This window comes from Calidris pugnax, unplaced genomic scaffold, assembly GCF_001431845.1.
Source record: "Calidris pugnax isolate Ruff unplaced genomic scaffold, ASM143184v1 scaffold201, whole genome shotgun sequence".
Taxonomy (NCBI): Eukaryota; Metazoa; Chordata; class Aves; order Charadriiformes; family Scolopacidae; genus Calidris; species Calidris pugnax.
In genome coordinates, this window is record NW_015090933.1 from 136,000 (window position 1) to 161,703 (window position 25,704).

The window sequence follows — 25,704 nt, forward strand, 5'->3', positions numbered from 1 at the left end:
TGGGAGCTGTCTGGAGATAAGTGGTTGTTCTGTCACGTTATCTACTACATACCCTTAGATGCTGCTCCTCTTTGTCTGGAGATCTTCCCAAATCCAGCAAGAAAGAGGCACAAGCTAAAGCCTTTTGAATAGAATCGATAGGTGAATAAGTATATGCATAAGTATATGAAATTCAGAAACAAAGGGATTTCATTTCCTACGCCACAAAACACCAGCTCTTACATACCACAGCATATAGTCATTTCTGGCTGCTGCCATAGTTCTCTTCAAATGTGGAGAGGATGTCTATATGGATATATACTCTGTCTCTTAGTATTGCTCTTGGTCTCATTTTTCCATCAGTTCAGGATTCCCAAAGAGCAAGGAGGGTGAAGAATTGCAATCCCAGCCGTCCCAAGGAGGAGTTAATATCTTCCTGTGATGCGTTTCAGAAGTATGAAATGGAAGAAGGAAAGAATAGGAGCTGAGCTGAATTTCAGAAATGCTTGTTCTTTAGACATTTATCAGTGATGTAGGCTTTTTCTGTTGTGGTGGTTTGTTGGTTTGGGGTTTTTTTTGCCCCCTTTCCCTCCCCCAGAACTGCAGGCTGTTGAAACATGGCAGTCTGGGGGAGTCTTCTCATTCTTGGTATTGGTGCTGTTCTCTCTGAACTGCTCTATGTTATGATTACTGTGATTGCCCAGGAGTGTTCAAAAGTGTGTCTGGCAGTCACCTTTCCAGCATAAATGATGAACATTTGCCATGATAAAGTTTGAAAAAAGCAGGTGATGGTGAGTTTTTTGGGTGGGGGAAGGAGGTGTGTGTGTTTGTTTACTCCTTCGCTGCTGCTTCAGAGAACTGCGCTCCCTAGCTGGAAGACATAATGGCTGTATGAATTGCTATTTAATCAGGGATGCTAATTAAGTCTTAGCTCTTTAATGCTTTCATGGGAGAGCTGTATATGATTTGCAGTGACTGGAATTGCCGTTGCAGGCAATTAAGCTGCTCTTGGCTCAGTAGGACTCAAAAGTGCAGTTTTATGAGGGATATTTGGGACTTGGAGAGATCCTGCACCTTCAACATTTCCTTGGTCTGAAGGTATTTGTTGTTGTTGTTGTTTTTAAAAGGAAATTGTGTAAAGCAGTGAGGCAGTGAATACATACATTCATTTCAGTAGCCTTTTTTTGTGTGTATAATTACAGCAGTATATTCACTTCTATGACACAGTTGATAGCATTGTTGATTAAATATAAAGCCCATTCTTAACAGGAACTCAGCTTTTCTGCATTGCTTGTTTAGTTTTATAATGCAATTGAGAAACTAAGGTTCTTAGCCATGTCTGTCTTATCAGATGCCAACAAAGGGTTCCTGCCTGCAGGTCTTGGCATCCCTTTTCAATCGAATGGGTCAGACTTAATGCAGTGGATGGTCTTAAACGTTCTTAGCCATGTCTATCTTATCAGATGCCAACTAAGGGTTCCTGCCTGCAGGTCTTGGCAACACTTTTCAATCAAATGGTCAGACTTAATGCAGTGGATGGTCTTAAATGAGAAATTTTGCAATGACTAGCCTAAAGAACTGTAAGGTCTATGGGAAAAATTGTGTGGAATACTTGTTGGGTTTATGGTTGGCCTAAAGAACTGTAAGATCTATGATCTATGGGAGAAATTGTGTGGAATACTTGTTGGGTTTATGGAGTACAGACAAAACCAAACCAGGAACTAAATATTACAGCAAATAATATGCATGTCTGTTTAGTGATTAAGAATAGGCTGGGATTTTTAGATTTGGGGTTTTTTAATACCCCAAACATTGTATCTTGATAGTCAATATCAGTGGTACTTTGTGGTGGTGGCTGGCATCTTTGGTTCTCTAGGAGCTGGTTCAGTGGTCATGTCATAGGCTTGCATCCAGTAACATGCTATTTCTACATGACATAAGAAAATATTCTTCATATTTCTTTATCTGAATACAGCTTGGAAAGGCAAACTTCTCTCAGGAAAAAAGCAATTCAGAGACATGTCACATACTTGAGGCAGGAGAAAGAGAGCACAAGATGGACTTAAGAGGTTTTAGATAAAAACGACGGTATATAATCAGCCTGTGAGACTAGAGGATTTTTTTATTATTATTTTTAGTTTGTTTTCAGCTGAGTTAACTCTTCCCTTCCTCCTTCCTCCCTCCCTGCTGTGACAGTACCTTCTCAGGAGGGCAGGAGCAAGCCTGGAAATGCAAAAATGATGTAATAAGCAGATAGTTGGGAAGTCTGTGAATGGGCACAATAGTGCCATAAGGAACAATGTCAGATCTCACCGAGCAAAGTTCAAGTGGTTGGTCTTTACCTACTCTATGAACACAGGCTGGGTATGTTACTTTTCCTTCGGATCCCTGTATTAATATAGTGCTCCCTATTCTGTATCACTCAGTTGTGTTGCTAATGTATGCTAAACTGTGACAGTGTGATGATAAACTGACAAATATTAATTGAGGGCAAGAGAAGCCACATACTGCAGTGATGCAAATAGTGTTGAAATTACCAGTGCCAACAAATAAACCGAGCTCAGCACATTAGCTCGGGTACTAGAAATGCTACAGTGGGTAAGTTGATGAGCTTATTCAACTGGGCTGCACGCAGTAGCTGAGCTGGCTTTTTCAGAGCCATTTTAACTGTCTCAGTGCTGGGCTGCATGGCTCAGCGTAGACAAACGCTTTCTGTAGCTTGTACTGATTTGTTATGGGAGACGTGGAATCTTTACCACTAGCACTCTGAATTTTCCTTCTCTGTGCTTAACCACAGTGAAGTAGTCTGAAGCGGTATCATCCTTACTTCAGCCCACTCTGAGCTACTTTCAGTTAGCTGTGTAAAATAATGCTAGAAAAGCAGAAATGGGGATTCTAACAGTTGATAATAAGTGGAGGGTCTTTCTGCTTTGCATTTGAAACCTGTTCTGGAGCTGGGATGAGCTGATTTTGTCCTTCAGGAATTATTCCAGTCCAGGCATTTACTACATACAGGTTTGATCCTCCTCCTCCTCCTCTTGTGATCAAACTCCACAGGTGTGGAGTTGTTTATAGCAGAGACTGTCAGGCTTAAGATGGTGAAATCTCAAGAATCTGGATACCCAGTTACTACTAACAGATTCAAATACATGGAAGTTGGAGAGACAAATCTTTTGGATACTGTGAATTAATCTCTGATTTTGAGAGAGGAAAAGGACAGGTGTTACGTAAGCTATTCTTTTTAAGTTCATAGTCAGCAAAATTAATGACCTTTGAAAACTTGAACTTGATCCATCATAGGCTGCCATACTGGCCTCTCTATGGTATGAGGTTGCACTTTGAAGTGTTTACAGCCACTCAACCATCTGATCCTGTAGTTGCAGAGAATGTATGTGTTGAATGATGTGGAAATCCTTGTGGTATAGAGCGAGATACGCTCTTTGTGAAGAGCACTAGGTTCCAGTCCCAGGTTAATCAGTCCTTGTTAGACGGTTGTGGCCATTTCACCATTCTAAGTCTAGGTTTATAGTTGTTGTAAAAAAGACAAATGATCCTATACTGAGTTTTAGTGTTTAAAGTCTTGTACATGTAGCATCCTAACAGGAAGGAACTGTTGCTGGTAAAAGAAGTCATAGGCCTCGTGCAAGGTTAATATTTCTCTAATTTGTTCCAATGTGAAAATACATGTTTTCTAAGATCTGTTCCACGTGTTTACCTAGAAATCTGCTCCTGTTTTGAAGGGTGTTCTGGCCAGGACTAAGATACTTATTGAAGTAGAATGCATTGATCCTAAGGATCCCTATGAGAGGATTAAGTAAAATCTTTGAAGGGAAAAAGCATGGAGTAGAACATACAATGGTGTGGCATCAGAGGAATAGATGCTAATCCAGCCCAAATAACATTGGGAGACTGGATCCCTGCTGGTGAATAACATTGCTTGTCTGTTATCCATAAGCAGCTGAGAATACAGTTTTTCTTGATTGGCAAGAAAATATGACTGTCCCAATTTTCAGGCTGTTTTCTCAAATAAATTAAGGGAGAGTATTATTGCATCTGTGATTGCCTGAGGACACTTTTCTCAGATCTCCAATTGAGAAATTCTGGCACAATAATCTAATTTGGAGACACTGGAAATAGGGGTCATTTGTTAATACTCGAATGCCAGAAATGCACTTGTGGTGTATGTGAGTATGGCTTTTTCCACTGAAGGTCCTGTCTGCCAGCTTGGAGCACAGCCTGGTGGTGGGCATATTTTACAGGTGGTTAAGAGTGGGATTTCCAGATGTGCTTAAGTATCACACCTGAAACTGAATTTGTGCTGATTTTGGAGGGTTGTAGGCTTAAATATCAATTATAGACCTGACCCAAAGCAATGTTAAAACATATAATTGAATACTATAGGACTGTTGCTGTTGAGTCACATTGGGGTTTCTTGTTAGTTTATTTCTCTTACACACATCTCATGCACGTATGTGCTGTGTTGGAATTCAGAGGGCTTGAATATTTTTAAATAAAACCACTAAAAAAATAGGGTTTCTTGGGTGAATCTGAAGCTGAGAATTAAATGGCTTATTACTCCTCCTGTTGCAAAGAGGGGCTTGAGTGATTGCTGCCTTAAACTGAAAGTTAGGCTCCAGCTGAAGTTATTGGAGTAGTCCAGCTAGGAGAGGATATTTGAGCTGTGGTTTTATTACTGTTAATTTCATTAACGATAGAGCTGTTGTCCAGGAGGAGACAAAATTCTTGAACCAGAAATATGCACAGGCTTTAAGTGCTTCAGTTGAAAGGTGCTTTTATTTACTTTGAGAATGTATTCATCAACATAGCTTGTGTTCCAGATATTTTAATGTCATTTTTATACATGCTTACAGTCATTAGTTTGCAAATGATGATTGAATTAGCAAATTAGATTCCTTCACCCTTGGCAAGTGCCACAAACCTTGCAATTGCAAGGCTGTAAAAGTCTGAGGGGGAGAAAAAGCTGTTTCCGAGAAGGGGGGAAAAAAACCCATACAAGTGATTTGCTGCAGCAAATAAGGTTTGTCTGATATAATTAAATACATATAACTGTGGGGATTTTTCTAGACCATCAAATGGGATTAAAGTGATATCAGTATGAATGTTCAAATGCCCAAGCGTGGATCTGGAGAAGTGTTTTCTGATGTGCTATTGTTCAGGTCAGGTGGATGGAAATTAAGCTGTCAATCTTCCAGATTGGTACAGGCTCATTCATTTTGAGAACAAGCCACATTTCCAATCTTACCTGATATGAAAACACATTTCTCTTTTTTATTAAACTTCTTCCTGATGAACTGTGTACCATTAGAAAGGGGCAAACTTAACCTAATCTTCTTCAGGGAAAAATCACCAAAATCCTATCTCCCATGTATAATATTTTTGCTCAGGTGGCCCACTGTTCAAATAAGTTGAGGGGTGAGACCCCTCTCCTTTGCCTCTTTGAGAAAGGTGTTTGCCTTCTGGGACTCTGGCTTGGACTTTGTACTGAAAAATATGCCCCTTGACATCAAGGAAAATTGTGTCTTGTAGTGACTGATATTACGTAATTAAATTTCTGCCTTTGAATGAACAGCCATCCTTTTTGAGCATAAATGATCAGTGGGTTGAAACTGACAATTTAACACTTTCTTTTTGACAAGGCCTGACATATTATTAACAAGGTTTCTCAAACAGCTCTGCTGTCTCCAAAACCAGCCCATTTGCCTGGCCCTTGTCAACAAGAAACCGGGCACTTGACTTACCCAGATGGCATATTTTGTCTGGGACTTGCAGGTTTTCTACTTCTACTGCTTTTGGGTCTGAATTCCTGATCACTGGACCAGCGTGGCATCAGCATCAATGGCAGAGGTCTCCAGAACTAGCAAGTACTACTTCTGGGGCATAGACTTGGAGAGGAAAATTGTCCCAAATATTGACTGTTGTTTTCAGATTGCAGCATAAGACTTTGTTTCTAAATTGCCTTGTGTTATCCTTGATACATTGATGTTCACCGTATAGTGTCTTTTTTTTTTTTTTGATAAAAGTAGCAGGCTGTGATTCATGACAGAAACCAGCACTTGGTGTTATCTGGCTTCATGGCCCTATCCATTGGCTTTCAGTTATGACTAATGTCAGTGTTGGTACATGGATGGCTTCTGGTAAGTTTGCTGTAAATGAATGTGTGTTTAAAAAACAAACAAGCAAAACCCAACACCAAACCCAACAACAACCAACCAAAAAAACCCACAACCAATGAATCAATTCCTTCATGAGGCAGAAAGCCCTTAGTCTGTATTGCAGTAAGTGGATAGTTTGTGTTGTATTTAACACAAATGATTTTGTGTGAGTGAGCCATTCCTAATGGTCCCAAACAAGACAAGATATTAGTGTGTATACAGCAGATGCCTAAGGAGATTGTTCAATCTGTTTCCTTTGAGCAAAGCAGCAAAGCTTTGAAGCTGCTTAGTAGCTAGAAAGCTAGAGACAGGTAAAACCCAAATTATAGTGATTGGTTTACGATGCAAATGCTCTCTATACTGGAAACCTTTGTACTTCATTTTGATGTATCCTAAACAATCCTACGCTAAAAGAAACATGTATGGGTAGGGGCTGCACCCAGCGCCTCAGGTTTGGTACCTTGGTAAACGCAAATATGAGCACCATTGTCAAGCGTAGAAGAATTGCTACCACAAGTGTATAGGGAATATAAAAGAAGATTTGCATCCCTTAAAGGATATTTAATTACAGAAAGTTGAGTCTGAGATGCTGCTGAATTGTTGTTAAGGGAACTAGGGCTTAGATACATAACTGCAAAATACGTGGAATGCATTTGGTTTTTGTTCAGTAATGCCAGCATTTTAGAGTAGAATCTAACCCACTGCTTGTCTTGAGACAGACTTTCAATGGAGCCTTAAAATCATTCAGCACAGGAGTGAAACCTTCCCCTGTTGGTATTGTAAGACAACTGATCCATCAGTTAAAACCAACAAGGACTAGTTTTCCTGTATGGACCATTTGCAAAATTCTCCAATTTATCCTGAACTTTTTTCCTTTTTTTTTTTCCTAAGTGAAAGGAAAGCAAATTGTTCTATTTATCTCCTACCTTTGGAGTGAGCTTCCCAATTGTTTGTCCTTATCACTTCAACCCAGAAAGTTTTATAGATTTTTCTAGCTGCACTTCAATATTGTAGCTTCAAATTCATGATTTGGCAGGAGGGGAGAGGGGGAGAGTTTCTTGTCTCCATTTAAACTGCTTTTAGTTCAGAATGAAATCCCATTTAAACGCAAAGGTTTGGATTGAAGTTTGAGGATCAAAGAAAATAGAACAGAAGAAAGATGTGGCTTTAGCTTGGAGCTGTATCTGAAAAAGGTAACCTCACATTTCAGGGCTTTTCTTTCTTCTGCACCCCCCTCCAAAAGGGTATGGTTCTCCTGGTTTCTGCTGAAAGAGGATTAACTGTGTGAACATGTGCATGTGCCAGCAGTCCTTTTTTTTTTTTCATTTGATTTGCAGTATATGATAACTGCATGTAGGAATCACAAATGTAAAGTCTTTTCTTCAGAAAATAGGGCTATTTAAAATAAGCCATGATCTAAAATGTAGAGTCAGCACCAGAATTAGAATCATCTGGAATTAGCAGTGTTGGCATCTGCTATTGTCAGTCGATAGGCTTGTAAACTAGGAAACAGAGCATCTGCCATCCCTGTCTTCTCTCCACCAGGCTTGGGGAAGTTCAGCCCCATGTTAGCTATGGCTGCTAAAATTGGATAAGGGGTTCTGTGGGAGTCATGGGGGGGCAAAAATGAATTTTGATGAAGTGATACAAATTGAAGGAAGCTTGACTTGCATGAAGATAGCGTACCCAGCCTCTGAAAATGTAGACCATTATCTCTCTGTTTGTCAAAATGGATTTCTATCGCTGAGTCTGATGCATGGAGCTTTGTGGATCCTCTCTGTTGGGTGGGTCTCTCGGCTTTAGACAATGTCCCACGCTGGATGTCATCCAAAGCGACTTGCCCAGTCACACAGAGAAAATCTGATCTCGGATATGCCAAGATGTCATCCTGTGAAGAATAAGTTGGCCATGGCACTTTTAGGCAGTGTTTTCAGATTTAAGACGAACCCAAATATCTCCAAATTCAGGAACTCGAGGTGGCAGGAGGAGTACATTAAACCAAGGGAAACGTTCACCACAAAAATGCAGGACTTCTGTTGCCCAAACTCTATTTTTATTAAACCACAGCTTTTGAAATTTTGTGACCAAGTTTTCTTCATCATCATTTTACTGAAATTGCTTTTCTAGTTCTTTTAGCTTCATAGTGAAGCATGAAATTGGAACTTGTCTATTTTTTTTTTCTTAAAGATAATAAAAAGAACTGCAAACACTGTTTAAGTTCTGGATTCAGCACAAAAATGCAGGACTTTTGTTGCCCAAACTCTGTTTTTATTAAACCACAGCTTTTGAAATTTTGTGACCAAGTTTTCTTCATCATCATTTTATTGAAATTGCTTTTCTAGTTCTTTCAGCTTCATAGTGAAGCATGAAATTGGAACTTGTCTATTTTTTTTTCTTAAAGATAATAAAAAGAACTGCAAACACTGTTTAAAGTTCTGTTTCTCTCTCCCCTCCGTTCCCTGGTGAAGATATGCCTTTTCAACCATTAAGAGTTAATAACAGCCTTTTCAGATTAGATAATCCATTTTAAGACAGCATCTGGTCTAAATTTGGGCTGATTGGGTACGGGGAATTACATGGGAAATTGCAGGTTTGTACAGGCTTACATAGTGAAATTCTGGGTGTTTGGATAAGATTCTGTGAGTTTTGGCTTTGAAAGCTTGGTCAGGGCACACAGCATGCAACAGGTAGTGTTGCCTTTGCTACAGTCCCCCATTTCAACAGATGGCATCTCATAGCAGTGTGACATTGTGAGTGGTGGTACAAAACAGGTGGCAACAAAACATTCACAGGTAGGTCATCAATATTCAGTGCCCGTATTAAATATAGGAAAATTCAGACTGGAATGATGCCCTTTGTGATGTATTCTGATGTGGAGCAACACATTTCTAACTAGTCTTACCCAAAACAATGACACTTCAAAAAAAAAAAAAACCACAAAAATTTACATGGTGACAGATGGGAGATGCTTAAAGACCTCAAACAAACCAAAATCCCAGGAGACTTGATCAGCCCATACAGAAGGAAGACAGAGTGGTTTATATCATGTTTTCACATTGTGTTTTCACCAAAGGAAATATGTAGGTCTTGGGGGCTGTGGCAGCTCCTGATGAATTAGGCAGTGCACCAGTTTTCATAGGCTTGTCCTGGGGCTGGTTAGTCTGGTCCTGGTTACTGTTAGTAACCCCAGTATGATGGCTGCCCCAGGACTGGCCATGGTGGATTTGGCCTGAGCTAAGGGGCTGGTAGACCAGTTTTGTACGGTTACTTCTTTCTTCCCCTGTCCCCTAGCCTGTGCAGACTGCAGACCCCAGGCCATCTTTAAAGGAGCAGTTTGAGCAGGTCTCTCACCTCACCAAGTGGAGTGCTGCCATGCTCCAGTCCAACTCAGACAGTGACACCCTTCGAGCAGCACTGCAGGACCACCTCCTCCATCTCTAGGCTACCTAGACATGGCTACTTGCCAGCAGACATGGCTATAGCATGTCAGGGTATTCTCTTCTTTGGGAGAGAGATAACATGTGACCTTACTGATTCCAGATTGATAAAAATTAAATAACAGCCTTCATCTCCAGTTACTTATACTGAGATTTATTTTTTTTTTAATTTGGGATGGGTGTGTGTAGAGGGAGGCTGTGGTCTTTGCTGGAGCCTTTATTTGCCTTCACTTGCCTTCACACAGTGAAGAGTTTTTCATACCTAATCATTTGTACATGCTAGAAATAAAAAGAGGCTATTAGGAAAGTGTAATGATGTTATTATTGAAGGTTTGGGGGTTGCACTGGGACTCAAAGAAACTCTGCTCTAAATTCTGCCCCAGCCTACTGCTTGGGCAAATTACTTTGCCTTTCTATTGTACTTGCTGCTCCCTTTTTCCGTCCTGGCTTCCTGCGTTGGTGTGTCTCCAAGGTCTCGTCTTTGTGCAAGCCCCTGAGCCAGCAGAAGTTCAATGCCTTCCAGCAGGAAGTCAGAACTGCCCAGCTCCTGCCCACAGCAGCTCCGGGGATCAGCTCTGGCCAAGGCAGGAACTATCGGGACAGCTGCATCCCAAATACCAGAGAAGGGTGCAAACCAGGGATTTCCAGTAGGGAAAAAGTAGATGGGCAGACTGTTTATCACCCCCATCTCCTCCCGGGGAGAGGGGTGGGTGGGAGAAAGGGCTACATAAGGGGGCTGTTTATCAGCCTCATCTCCTCCCAGGGAGAGGGGAGAGGGGTGGGTGGGAGAAAGGGCTACATAAGGGGAGCAGATGGTGTGATTGGCAGCACCTCCAAGTCTGAACTGAACTTGATTTCTGCAGTTCAGAGCAGGACAGTAAATCCACTGCTCCACTAAACATGTCTTTGGCTTGCTTCTGTGGCCAAGGAGGACCTGGTATGTTGACTTGCTTCCTGGGTGTCAGCAGGGGGACACTGGAACCCATCAGTATCAACCAGGATTTTGCTTGTCACCAGTTATGACCTTTTTTGAGCCTCTCCATGTTCCTCAGCAATCACATTTTCTCCACTGAAAACCAGGGTGGGCTCTGAGGGTTTTGGGTTTGCGCAACACAGATACTTGTTAATACCAAGTGGGGCTAAAGAGTGATACCCAACTGATGTGAAGAACAATGGGCAAAACCACTTTTAAACAGCGGTAACGTAGGTTATTACCTTGCTCTGTAAAGCTTCAGATGGATGGGAGCATAATCAGTAGAGTCCAAATCAGTCTGGGAATGCTGGCCTTGGCCGGACGGGTTCTCCAGAGCAAGTCTTACTGCACATCTAACTGTGGTGAAGCTGGAGGCGGGTGGGTGGTTGCAGTAGATGGTAATTATTATATTTCATTGCAGTAGTCGGTCTAGAAGCTAATAAGAGAAATTGTGAACAAATGCTTTATTGGAAAGAACTACAGCAATAGAAGCAAAAAAGAAAACGCTATCTTTAATAAGGTAGGAATGACCTAAATGACTGAACAAGTAGATACCCCATATTGTAAGGGCCGTTTAGTTCTGTTGTGAATTGCTAGAAATCTGCTCAGAGTTTGCGTCTCCCTCCATGATCAATTGTCTATTTAAATAAAAATTATAAAGCGTCCAGATGGGAAAATTGTTACAGGCTTACAAGAAAATGCTGCAATTTTTGAAACAGGCTTCACGCAGACTCCCAAGATTGTCAGGATAATTTTGCACTTGTGTTGCAAGTGTGTTCTCTTTTATCTTTACTCTTGTTAACAAGAAGAACAAAATCCATTGTCTTTCAAGAATAACCTTACTATGGGCTATACGGCCAGCACTTTTCATGATTTTGCATCTTGTGTTTCCTGTTTCTCTCTTTTGTATTTTATCATGTATTTTTCTAGATAATTACAGAATCTCTTGTGATTACAAAAGTATACCTTTGCTAGTAAGCTCTTTAACAAGAAATGCGAAACATTTTTATGGTGGCTTAAGTGATAAATATTTATTTAGGATCTGACCATAGTATGTCCTGAATGGAACAGTGTATAAGAGAGAAGCTCTCTCTGCAGGTTAGACCTTCCTATCTTTGACATCAAGAGTGAATTTCACACCAGGAGAGCTCTGTGCACTGCAGGAGGTGAATGTAAGTCTTGTAACTGAACTGAAGCTGGACTTAGGGAGTAAATGCTTGTGGTTTGGCCTCAAAATTCCACAGGTATCTCAGAAGGGATCTCTGTATACCACAGAAATGTGAGTAGTTCTGGTCAGCTTCTGGTTCTCATCTTTGTTTCTGAAGTACTGAATTATTCTTGCATGTGAAGACTGGAAAACTGAAAAGTTGCTGGGTTTTCTTCTTGATGGTGGTGTGACTGTCTCCAAGCCGTAGAAGCCATCCTTATCACTGCTCTGGATTCCTGTGACGACTTGTGCATCCCGTGAGAGACAGACAGGTGCTCTAGAAATGCTGGCACACCTCAAGGAGAGGCAAGACAGAATATTGTTAGGAAAGTATTTTGTTTCTTTCCTTCACATGTACGTTCTACTGGGTAGCTAGAAAGAAAATGTGTTCCTTTAAAGCTAGTTAGAAGTGGAAACAAGCAGTTGAGTTTTCATGGCATGTCTTAGAGCCTGAAGGACTAGGTGCCAGTGTTTCTTCAGCGTGGGCGAAATCTCTCTGTAAAATGCTTACAAGTAGGCAAGGGGATGAAGCCCCACTTCCATCCCATTTCCCCTTTCCCCCAGACTGATGTTTCCAGACATGTGTCTGAGATGAGAGATTGATATTTTAGTGGTACTTAAGATATTGTAAACCTACAGTTTGCTTCCATTGTGTTATTTGACTTATTTGAGGAAGCAAGGCATACGTAATCATTTGACAGCCTGTTGCCTGCTGCTTTGCTCCCAGTAACTCTGAACCTGTTGATCAGGGTCAGCCATATTTGACAGGGAAGAACCTAAAATCATTCTATTTATAAGCTTCATAAAATCAATAAGAGGCAAGAGATTAAAGTTAATCCATTTCCTGAAAAGTTGCAGTGTCCAAGCTTGTGTTAGACATCAAAGAAGTCACAGGAGAGCATGTGCTAGCACTAAGAAAAAAATTCAGCAAATATCAATCATGTTGGATGCCACTGTAAGACATGAGCTTGACCAATATTTACCTGCTTAAAAGCATTGAAATTTCCTTTCTTTAAATGTATTCTTCCTTTCTTACTGATTTGATCAAAGCCATGTTTTTTGGCCAGCCCTGGCCCCGTGTTACTGGAATGACTGTACTTGTTACATCGAATAAGTGATGTGACGATCTATTTTCAGTTGTGTTACTGCATTTTGAAAAACCTCCAGTCCAAGCAGCACTTTTGGGTAACTTTTTCTAAGCAGAGGTGGCTGTGAGGGTGGAAGAGGAATGTCACTGGACAGGACATGTTTTATGCCCCTGAAATGCGCCATAAGAACATCTTGCAGAAGCTTGTTTCATAATTCTCTATTCAACCAAGTGTTCATACTTTTTTTCCCCCCAACCAAAACAGAGTACTGCTTGCAAAATAAGGTCTTTGTAGTGCAGCGTGTAGATTTTTAATGTGTGTTTTATGCTTTTATATACCTTCTCAAGATTCTTCCAGCACACAGCTCACCTTCTCTCAGCTGACAATGATGCATCAGTTTATGCCACCTGCGGATGCAGCAGCTTTTGTGGATTACCATTTCATATTTAAGCATGCATGGCTTTCCAAAACACCTCAGCAAAGCAAATATATGGTGTATAAATAGTTAAGAAGAAAGAGTAGGGAGATGCATACAGTGTCTCTGTATGGCTCACAAAAGCAGATGCTCATGGGGTGTGTAATTTAGATTTCCTTCTGCAAGTGCTGCTGTTGTCAATAGTGAAAGAAATGTAGCTGCTGTACTAATTAAATCAGGCAGATGCTTGGGTCTGTGACACTCTTACTCCCAATGTCACTGGACAGGACATGTTTTATGCCCCTGAAATGCGCCATAAGAACATCTTGCAGAAGCTTGTTTCATAATTCTCTATTCAACCAAGTGTTCATACTTTTTTTCCCCAACCAAAACAGAGTACTGTTTGTAAAATAAGGTCTTTGTAGTGCAGCATGTAGATTTTTAATGTGTGTTTTATGCTTTTATATACCTTCTGAAGATTCTTCCAGCACACAGCTCACCTTCTCTCAGCTGACAATGATGCATCAGTTTATGCCACCTGCGGATGCAGCAGCTTTTGTGGATTACCATTTCATATTTAAGCATGCATGGCTTTGCAAAACACCTCAGCAAAGCAAATATATGGTGTATAAATAGTTAAGAAGAAAGAGTAGGGAGATGCATACAGTGTCTCTGTATGGCTCACAAAAGCAGATGCTCATGGGGTGTGTAATTTAGATTTCCTTCTGCAAGTGCTGCTGTTGTCAATAGTGAAAGAAATGTAGCTGCTGTACTAATTAAATCAGGCAGATGCTTAGGTCTGTGACACTCTTACTCCTGTAGATCTGATTGATTTTTTTTATTTTTTTTTTAAATCGGAGGGAAAATTATGTTAAAGTCAAAATACAGACTTGTGTAAGGAAAAAGGAAGCTTTTAACTTGAAAATAACAAGCTGCTATGGACAAGTAACCAATCTAATTTAGGTACTACACAACTCTATGATCTGGGCCAATTTCAGAAGCAATAAGGTTCTTCATTTGTTGCTATATTATCTTTGGAACACCTAATGTTCTTCACTGACTAAACATGGGATGTTTTATTAGGCAGTAAAAATATTAAGAGCTGCTATTTAGTTTATGCAAGCTAAACACAAGAAAACCATTACAGAAAGGCTCATGCCATTAAATTCACCTGAAATCTAGCAGTGGTTTTCAGAGAAGGCGCTGTTGCTACCGAGCTTTTACACAAATAGGTTTTTGCACAAAACCAAACCCCTTTGTAATTCCTTTAGGTGAAATCAAAGTGAAAATATGGACACTGGTATTTTGATTTTGCACCTTTTTGTGGAGAAAATAAAATTGCCTATAGTTTGTCTTCTGGAATAGCGATGTTTTTCCTGCCTGTATGTCTTGTCTCTGATCATTCTTGCTGCTGCTGTTATTTCATAGTGCAAAAGTCTGAGTTGGCTTCAGTTTCCATGTGCTCATTGTGGTTTGCCAGAGCTCTATGGAGCACTTGGCTGGGGAATCAGATGCTGGTGCAGATGCATTTAAGGGCTGATTTTGTCACAGTGATGCTGGATTCCACATATCCATCTGAAGAAATGAAACAGGGGCACGAGTACTAGGTAATACTCCTGAAAATTGTGATGGCTTTTCCAGTACAGCAGAGACTACAAGGAAATTCAGAAGAGGTGAACAACAAAAAAAAAAATTAATTAGTCTGTTTTGTGTCGTTGTGGGTTGTTCTCTTTGTTTGGGTTTGTTGGTGGTTTTTGGTGGCTTTGTTTTGTTTTTTGTTTCTTTAGGTGATCTGTTTCAATATGCAATGTAGCGATTGTACGTAAAGGAAAATTCTCCTCCCGATGGTGGCATGGTTGCTGGTTGGGCCAGTGAGCATTGCACATAGTATTGAATCCAAAGGAACACTTTGTGCAAATCCATATAACTGGGCCAGATTTTTCATGCGAGATCTGAAGGATTGGTAGGAAAAGGATTGTGTTCTTTGATGCATCTGGGTTTTTGTAGTGTACACGTGGTAGAACAGCGTGTGTGGTATCACCAAGCGTGCACAGGATTTTGCTTACCATTTCCAAACAGAATGTCTCCTATAAAAGAATAATAGAACTAAGCTCTCAGAATAGAAGTCCAATGAGCTCAGCAGTCCTCTTTTTACACTTTCTATATTTCAATCCCATTCCATACACTCCAGGATGCTGCTGACATGGGATATACATTCTGCTATGAAACTTAAATATGCATGGTATTCTCTTGACTTGATTGCCCAATGCAAATAGAATCATAAGTGCAAATAACCCATGGACACGGGGGGCTCAACTGAAGTCCCACTTGGGTTAGAGGAGTAATACTTTCAAAGTTTTATGAATCCAATGTGGCATTTTATACAACAGCATTTCTTGAATGGAGCTGCTGTAATCATGCCTTGTGTGGAGCCCTTGGAGCTGCTGCACTCCGGGGAGGGAGGAACACAATGGATTGGAGGGGAGGGAGTAATGAACTTTGAACATAACAGAGGTTCATCTTTTAAAGGCACTGGGGTCTCCTGCTGACCTAGCGATTGTACGTAAAGGAAAGTTCTCCTCCGTTAATGATGGCATGGTTGCTGGTTGGGCCAGTGAGCATTGCACATAGTATTGAATCCAAAGGAACATTTTGTGCAAGTCCATATAACTGGGCCAGATTTTTAAGGCGAGATCTGAAGTATTGGTAGGAAAAGGATTGTGTTCTTTGATGCATCTGGGTTTCTGTAGTGTACATGTGGTAGAACAGCATGTGTGGTATCACCAAGCGTGCTGCACAGGATTTTGCTTACCATTTCCAAACAGAATCTCTCCTATAAAAGAATAATAAAACTAAGGTCTCAGAACAGAAGTCCAATGAGTCCTCTTTTTACACTTCTATATTTCAATCCCATTCCATACACTCCAGGATGCTGCTGACATGGGATATATATTTTGCTGTGAAACTTAGAATATGCATGGTATTCTCTTGACTTGATTGCCCAATGCAAATAGAATCGTAAGGCCCAATGCAAATAGAATCATAAGTGCAAATAACCCATGGACACGGGGGGCTCAACTGAAGTCCCACTTGGGTTAGAGGAGTAATACTTTCACAGTTTTACGAATCCAATGTGGCATTTTATACAACAGCATTTCTTGAATGGAGCTGCTGTAGTCATGCCTTGTGTGGAGCCCTTGGAGCTGCTGCACTCCGGGGAGGGAGGAACACAATGGATTGGAGGGGAGGGAGTAATGAACTTTGAACATAACAGAGGTTCATCTTTTAAAGGCACTGGGGTCTCCTGCTGACTGTGTGTGCTTCTGAGCTGTTCTTTATTGCCTTTTGATATCACTTGTGAAAGATGATAGTAATATTGCTGTTTGCTTTCATTTTATGGAGCCAGTTCTAAACTCTTCAAATCCACTTTTATGCAGACCAGGAGAGAGAAAAATGCTTTTATTAATTAAGTGGCACTCTCTTTGTTCCAGTTTCCCTGGTTGTGCTTATTACCTTGGCTGCTATGTGCACTTGGCTCTCTCAGGTCATTCTTCTCTAATGTGGTGGTGATGCAGGACAACCAGATGGTATCCAAACCCCTGTTTTAGAGGGCTTTCTCCTCTTGGCTGAGCAACCCTAGTAACTGAAGTCAAGGAAGCCCTATTGTGCGCTGAGGAATGTGGTGGGAAGCTGCTGTGCCCTTCCTAGCACACTCAGGGTTGGCATGAAGGAACTGGGGGAGCAAAGACCCATGTATTTAAAAGATCTCTCCATCTTCTTCCCACAAAGCATAACATTGCATAGCGAGTGTCGTACCTGCTCTGCTGGCTGACAACTGCAATTTGTATTTCATTTTGCCCAAGCCAACCCACAGAGCTTACATAAGTGTCTTTCTGTCCCATTCCATGTCAGACCAATTTTAAATTTAAATCCTAGTGCTGTGGGATATTGCCTAATCAGATTAGAGAGCACGTACCAAGTCTCTTTACTGCTGTATTGCCACTTTTTCTAGGTTGTTGTACGTAAGTCATAGGTTTTGAAGTCCTACTGTATATAAAGAATGTGGATTGGAGGTTAGAGGCTACTTCTATTGTTGTAATTTATTGTTATTATTACTTAGGGTGGGGGAAAAATATTTTTTCATAGCATGGAAGAAAATGCTACTCTCAACCCTATGGAATGAAACCATTTTTTCATGGTCAGATGCTGATTTGCTGTCTCGCCGTATAGGCACAAAAGTCCGTGCGCTGACACCACTGCCAGTAAACCCTCAGCGTGGTCTCCAAATGGAGTAGTGGCCTCAGCAGCAGTGGGGCAGGACAGATGCAAACTGCTCACTCCCCACCTCCATCCTCTGCAACCTGCTGAGCCTTTGGGCTTGTCGTGTGTGTGGTGAGGTGTTTGCCAAAGCTTGTGCGCTACGGTAAAGTTAAGCACCTCTCCATGTGTGATTGCTTGAACTACACATTTCAATCTCTTTTAATATTTAAACTGAACCCCCCTCACCCTCAATGCACACACGTGTCTGGGGTGGCTGGTGATGTTTCAGCCTCACATTCAGTATTGAAACAGGTCCGGGCAGCTTCCTCCCAGAGGACTCACAAAATCCCAGGGTCTTTGCTTGACTCATGAAGATTTTCTAACTAAGCCTCCGGTTTGTCTTTGTCATGGACTCTCACACTGGACTAAATCACTCGCTTTATTCCAGAGAGCCTTTAATGCACACAGAAAGCTCTCCAGAGTGTGACAGGGCTGGCACAGCAAGGGCAGGCTGTGTGCCCAGCACTCACCTGCAGAGCCTGTTTGTAGATATCCATGCTCCTGTTGGCTTGGTTCTTCAGTTCTGGGATTCAGCACAGATCCTGTCCTGGAGTGCCAGCCGCGACGAGGAGTTTATCTCTCGTTACGAGCTGACTAACAGATATACATACATTTATATATGTAGCGTTGGTTTATTTGAGGTTTTTTAACATTTTGGAGGTTCTTTTTCCACACATCCCCAACACACTCAGCCTCTTCCAGTACATTACGAGCTGACTAACAGATATGCATACATTTATATATATAGTGTAGGTTTATTTGAGGTTTTTAACATTTTTGGGTTTCTTTTTCCACCCATCCCCAACACACTCAGCCTCTTCCAGTACTTGGAAGCTCCTGCTGATGATAAACTACAACCCAAATGTGAATTGCGGCAACAACCACACCAAAAAAAATAATCTAATCTAAGGAGCTGTTGTAAAAGGACTAGAACCCCCTGATGATCCTCAGTCCAGCTTGTGCTGGCTAGAAGACACCCTTGCAGTTCTGTGTCTCCATCAGTAGGTGGTGCTGGTGACCTGCGCAATTGTTGGTGCGCTCTTGGAGCTGCACCGCAGCCTTCCCAACCTGCGGGTGGGGAGGTCAAAGCTTCGGCCTGGTCTCAATCCAGCCTCGGAACAGGAGCCCCATTTTGCCGACACAAGGGTCTCTGGATTTCCTCATGCATAAGGAAATGTGGTACCCGAACTGCTCAAGCTTTTGTCTACAGCCAGAAATGAGGGGGTTTGGTGCACAGAATTGGACAGGTTTGCATTGAAATATGGAAAACTGAGTCCACGGTTTTATGAAGGGGAGATGTCTGTACACAGAAGGACTCGTGAGGATGTGAAAGTACATAGATGGAGTTTTCCTCTTGGAGTCCCATCTTGAAGTGCAACAGAGAGGAAGGTTACAAGCATGATCCTTGTTTCTCTCACCCCAGCATACCTACAGGTGGCTCTTCAGGAATTTTGCAGCTTCCAACTGAAAAATTCTTTTTTTTTTTCCTTAATTTTTGGATGAGGCCTTATAATAAGCATTATAATCATGCAGTGATCTAAAATGAGAAGTTGACGAAAAGCACTGTTTATAGCAGCATCTTTACATGGGTTTTTATGTTTCTCTGAACATAATTTACAATTAGAAGTGAATGGCTAAAAATATCAATCTTCCTTTACACAGATTTGTAAATTGTTGTTGATCTTTGCATGGTGTCTTGGCCAATGTTGCCAACACACTTGTAGCCTCACACTGGCAAGTGTTTCATTTGCTGTGATGTCTGGTCTGAGGACTGATGACTGGCATATGCTAGAAGAAGTTAATAAGTGGAACCAGACAATAAATTGATCATTAATGGGTATATAGCAGACATACAGTAGACACTAGCTCACTGTTTTTTTTTCCAGCTGAAGTGGAGCTGTGGAAGTTTGCAGGAATTACATGTGCTTCAGAGTTGACTGAAATATCCTACATCATTTTTCATGATGCGTATTTCCTTCCGTGATTTTTTCCTTTGTTTATTTTTTTTAATCTATTTATTATTTTCTTTTCTTTATTTTCTTTATTTACTTCTTTGAGGGTAGCAGAGCACTGGAACAGGCTGCCCAGAGAGGTGGTGGAGTCTCCATCTCTGGAGAGATTAAAAATCTGCCTGGACACGTTCCTGTGCAACCTGCTCTGGGTGGACCTGCTCTGGCAGGGAGTTGGACTAGATGGTCTTCAGAGGTTCCTTCCAACCCCACATCATTCTGTGATTTAGATTTGGAAAATTTATATAGTACCAGTAACGGTTTTTTGCAAAGGTGCAAGAATGCTACCCACGGTAGGAAACAGACACTAAGGAGTGATTATTGCAGCCTGTTGTCTTGCAGTGCTTATAATTTAAGCTTAGTGAAACATTTTTCTTATATTAACAGCTATTTATGCCCACATGTAAAATTTAACATCATTACCCAGGATTAAGTCCTGTTGCTTGATCTGGTTTATTGTTTAATTCCTTTGGGAGTGTTTTAGAGAAAGGTGCTTCAGATAAGTGCACGCTGTTGATAACTTTTAAAATTCACTAAAAAAGGTGGCAAGTGCTGTTTCTTGATAGCCACAACTTCTTGTAAATAAAGGAACTTTGCAATCATGGGAAATCCCCTTTAGTTTTTCAAATGCAGAGTGATTAAATGGAATAGTTTCGTTGCCCAAGTTCTGGGCATGTATTCTATGTATTCTTTCTATGTATTATTTCCTGGCCTCTTAAATAGAAATCTCACTACTGATTCATGGTTTTTTGGTGTGTATATATATATATAAAATCTAGGCTGTGTGCCATATACACTATAGTGCTGCATTTTAAACTTGTTTTGTTTCTGTAGACTCATAAGAAGTCTATAGAGGAAAAAAATGAGTGACTGTGGCTTGGAGATTGTTTTGGGGGACTATGTTAGTTCTGCCCTGCTTCTTATGGAGTCGCGAAGAAAAAAATCCAAGAATCATAGAATCATAGAATTGCCCAGGCCGGAAGGGACCTCCAAAGGTCATCTAGTCCGACCTCCCCCCAGTCAGCAGGGACACCCCCAACTAGACCAGGTTGCCCAGGGCCTCGTCGAGCCTCACCTTGAATATCTCCAGGGATGGGGCCTCAACCACCTCCCTGGGCAACCTCTTCCAGTGCTCCACCACCCTCACAGTAAAGAACTTTCTCCTAATCTCCAGTCTAAATCTGCTCCCCTCCAGCTTAAAGCCATTGCCCCTCGTCCTATCACTACAGGTCTTTGTAAACAGGCTCTCCCTGGCCTTACTGTAGACCCCTCTCAGGTACTGGAAGGCTGCTATTAGGTCTCCTTGGAGCCTCCTTCTTGGAGGAGACGCCCATGTTTCAAAGCTCTGTGGGCAGCAAGGTCTCCAGGTCACCATATCTTTTTAAATTGCCCGAAGTCCTGCCGGAGCAAGCCTGAAGGTTGTGCTGTGGTGTTTTTCAGGTGGATCGAGGCGGCGGTAGGGGGTAGCGGACTGGGTGCCCCCCGCTCCCGGCCCTGGGGGGCTGTGGTTCTCCCGCCCGCCCCGTAGGGTCCCCGCCAGCCGCAAAGCTGCTGTCCACGTGGACTGGTGCTGAAATCTCCCGCCCGGCCGCTGCCAGAGCCTCTCCAGCCAAGCCCAGAGACATGGCGACAAACGGGACAAAAGTGGCAGACGGACAGATCTCCACCGAAGTCGATGCTTCGATCACCAACGACAAGCCTAAAACCTTGGTAGTCAAAGTGCAGAAGAAGAAGACGGACCTTCCAGACCGAGATACCTGGAAAGGAAAATTTGACTTTCTTATGTCCTGTGTAGGTTACGCCATTGGCTTAGGGAATGTGTGGCGATTTCCATACCTTTGTGGCAAGAATGGTGGAGGTATGTTTGCTGTTTCATTCTTACAACCTCTGATATATTTGCATATTGTAATTCACCATAAAAACGATCAGTAAAGCAGAACTTGGTTTTAATAGCTTTTTCATCTGTATAGGTGTTTTTAGGTTTTGGAGCTCTTTGGTTTTGTTTTCTGGGGGGGTTGGGGGTTTTCTTTTTTTCTTTACACTTTTCCAGGAGGGCTGGAGCCATTTTGGAGCGTGACACTCTGCTTTGAGGTCTGCTCTGGAGTTTATTCTAACTTTATTTGGCAGTTGCCCTTCAAAGACCATAAGGCATTAGAGCAGAACAAAAGCACGTTGCTCTCCAACCCTTCAGAGTCCTCTCTTTTGGAACTGAGTTTTTGAGAGGATTGCATGCGGCTTATACTGCTGACTGAGTGTACCAGAAAAGGCTAAATTCAGCTGGAAAGCAGCCAGTTGTGGTTAAAACTGTGCTATATGCACGCTCCTGTGAGAGATGAAGGCAACAAAATACGGAGTCTTTTGGATGTTAGCTTTTTACTTAAACAGAAAATATTTAAATGATGAGGTGATATATTTTTCCCCTTTTTTCACCTCTTGAGATACTGGTTCAGAAGTTTACATGTGCTTTCCACTAACTTTTTTGAAAAGTTACTCTTAAAAGCAAAAACTCATGGGTTTCTTTTCATATATAGATATATATAGAAATATATAGGTATATATTTCATATATAGATGAAAATAGTGGAAACTCAGTAGTGTTTTTCCCCACTGTAACAGACTTCTTATTTCTTTTCAGGCGCATTCCTGATTCCCTATTTCCTTACTTTGATTTTTGCTGGAGTGCCACTGTTTCTTTTGGAGTGTTCCCTTGGGCAGTATACATCTATAGGAGGCCTTGGAGTGTGGAAGCTTGCTCCGATGTTCAAAGGTACAGTAGGAATTCGGGTTACTTTCCATTTGTTTCCAAATTGCAGAAGTTGCACAAAGTGACAGGGCAAAGATGTTTATGACTTCATGGTTTCACTTAAGCCATAATTTTCTACAGAAAACCACTAATTTTCTGGGGTGTAACTGGAAGTTTTGAATACTAGGGTGTTATTCAGTCCCTATTAAAAATAGCAAGACTTAGGCATGAGAATCTCAACAAACTTATTTTTGAACTTAAAAAATCTTTAATTTTTGTTAGGAACATATAAAGACTGTTCAAACATATTAGATCTAGCAATAGTTGTCTGAACAGCTGTAGAACTCTGTTCACAGCAAATTGGTCAACATTGTTTCTGTTTGAGGTCACAGAGGTTTGTGTCTCGTATTGTTCTTTATTGAAACTCAAAAGCCAGACACTTCAAGGATGGCAATTTCACGCCGAGTTGCTTAAGACAAGCTCAGGCTGTACTTAGATTTTTAGCTAGTTTGAGGTTGTTCCTGCTAGAACCTCAAGGTTTTAATTTACAAACCTCACAAACTGTTCTTTTCACTGTATAGTCCCAAATCCTTTGACACTTAAGGGCTCCTGAGCTGACTTCTGGACCAATAGTGGAGCAAATTACACATTGAGTTTTAAATTACTAAATTACTTCACACAATAGACTGACAATTAGCATAGGGTGAGCTACAAGTTTGTTTAGAGTGGATTTTGTTCTAGGAAATTTTGTATTGGGAAAACCCAGAGAGGTGAAAGTGTTTCTTACAGATAAGTATTTTAATTTTGGTGGAGTTACTGCTGTTGGTAGGGGGGCACAGTGCAAAGTGTAGACCTTGCTTTGCATTACACTGATTATTTTGAGCACTTCCTTCCTGTTTAGTGTCATGTGGCAACAGCTTGAACCAACTGTCACCTAAAATACCCCTGAAGTCTCCATGTGGGAGTAGTCTTATTTTGCCTACATCTGCCAGAAGTTTCTGTGAGACTGCTGTTTCAGAGAATGAGCTGATTTAGCTCTTTTCCTGAGAAGTAAAAAAATAAATCTGTAGTGTCTCAGCAGCAGATGTGACTGCTCACTGCAACACACAGAGAACTGGACACTAGATTAAATTTATGGATGACTGAACTATCACCCAAATTAAGGACCTTTTTAAATGGCATTTCTAAAAGTTTAACTCAGCTCCTACAAAATTTGGGAAATGGTATCTGCCCCATATGTTGCATTTGTTCTTCTGAACCACAGCTTTTCAACTGACACTTGCACAGATGTTACTAAAAGTTGTTTTCTTTTCTATCTTTTTGTTTTCTTTACAGGTGTGGGATTAGCTGCTGCAGTCCTTTCCTTTTGGCTAAATATTTACTACATTGTGATTATTTCCTGGGCCATATACTACCTGTACAATTCCTTTACCACTGTAAGTGTTTACGTTGGAGGAGGGGTTGGAATTGTGTGTGGAATGTAAAGCAAAGTGATATGGAGGTAGTAAAGCCAAGTGACGTATCGACGGCTGATTGATCTGTCTCACTGTAAAGGTGTGAGGTTAACACAAAACGCATAGTAGGATAAGCCATTTCTTACTAAAGGAAAACTATTTTGTAAAGATTCCTTTTTAATTTTTTTTTTTCTCCACTAGAAAGGTAGACTAGAAAACTATGAGGAAAATATTCTGTTCCAAGAGTGTCAGTGGAGAAACATAATAATAGGTCATTTTGGTGCCACAGGCTTCTCTTTCTTGGTGATTTGCTTAAATTCCCTCATTTCAATCTTCAGAGCCACAGCTCTTTCATCTGTACCCTTTTAGTGTCACTTCTTACGGGTCTCTGCACTTGAATCACCAGTGTTTCTGGCTGCTGCTCTGCCTCCCTGCCAGGGCACTGCAGGTCACGCTCAGGCATCGGCCTCCATGTCCTGGCCATGCCCACGAGAGCACGAGGGTCCCTTTGCCTTGGAGCCCACAGGCCAGTCACTCCCCCCAGAAAAATTCTAGCGTGTCAATGACTTTTTTTTGGTCTTCAATAGCAGCCGCACAACTGTTAGTTCTTTGGGAAATAGTATTGTTCCAATGTGTTTGAATAGTGGAGGGGTGTATTAAAGAAATCCCCATGGAATGGAAGGTTTGAGTTGATTAGCTCTAAACTTCCATTCATTGTTATTTTCACTGTGTTTTCTTTCCTTTTAGCCTTATTTTTAGCTGCCTTTTTTTTCCCCTCAAGGATGATTCATCAGCTGAGTATGCCTTGTCTGATTTGTGGGTTTTGGCCATCTGAGGAAGCATTCTTACATAAGTCTCAATAATTAATGCATTATTGTTCAATTGTCTCTTCTACAAATTTCATTCATGCTTGCTTGTTCTCAGCTTTAAAGACCTGTCCCTTGACCAAATTTGCATTAATTACTGTCTGGGAGTGACACGATAATTTCTTTTTTTGTTATCCTCGGATTTGTTATTGATGTGAAAGGTCAGTCGTAGTCTGGAAGTGGTGCACTGGCCCATATTAGATGAATATTAACTTCTAATTCCCTGGAAGCCTCTTATCCTTATATTTAAAACATGCAGTACCCTGATCCAACATTTTCTGTGAGAGGATTTTCCAAGACTGGCCGTCAGAAGAATATCTAAGTTGTATCTAAATGAGATTCATTCTCATGGATATGATGTGGAAACAGGTTGTTCTTCTCAGAACTTCTGAAAGATACCTTAATGTAAAGGACACGTGTAGAAAATAGAAAGTTTACATTTTTCTAATTGTCCTCTTGACCTCAGGGGAAAATGGAAACCTCCGATCAATAACCATCACACCTTTATTACCTCTAGTGCAACAAGAGGTAGCGGGGCCTCCAGGATGTCCTTTCTGCTGCCCTTGTTTTCTTGTAGCACCTGCAACTGCCCTCACGTGCTGAGAGGTGTATCAGACTCCAAAGTGTTTGGGCTGATGTAGGAAAGAAAGGAAGAAATATTTTCACATCTGATTCACACAACTGATACAGAGTTCAATAACTTGTGTGGCAGATGTGCACCCCCAGGGTGATCAGTGCACCCCAGAACTCAAAGTGTATTAGAATCATAGAATCATACTCCATGTGGGAGTAGTCTTATTTTGCCTACATCTGCCAGAAGTTTCTGTGAGACTGCTGTTTCAGAGAATGAGCTGATTTAGCTCTTTTCCTGAGAAGTAAAAAAATAAATCTGTAGTGTCTCAGCAGCAGATGTGACTGCTCACTGCAGCACACAGAGAACTGGACACTAGATTAAATTTATGGATGACTGAACTATCACCCAAATTAAGGACCTTTTTAAATGGCATTTCTAAAAGTTTAACTCAGCTCCTACAAAATTTG

General features: G+C 41.2%; 1 protein-coding gene across 2 annotated transcripts in view; it reads left to right on the forward strand.

Annotated features, from left to right (window-relative positions):
* The window catches only part of SLC6A1 (solute carrier family 6 (neurotransmitter transporter), member 1), a 67,376-nt gene that overhangs the window by 22,340 nt on the left and 19,332 nt on the right, over positions 1-25,704 (forward strand). For both annotated transcript variants that reach the window (XM_014951704.1, XM_014951703.1), the window contains exons 2-4: positions 21,042-21,459; positions 22,236-22,367; positions 23,679-23,779. In XM_014951704.1, coding sequence (XP_014807190.1) covers positions 21,225-21,459; positions 22,236-22,367; positions 23,679-23,779 — 468 coding nt within the window. In that variant the 5' untranslated portion in view covers positions 21,042-21,224. The remainder of the gene's footprint in view (positions 1-21,041; positions 21,460-22,235; positions 22,368-23,678; positions 23,780-25,704) is intronic.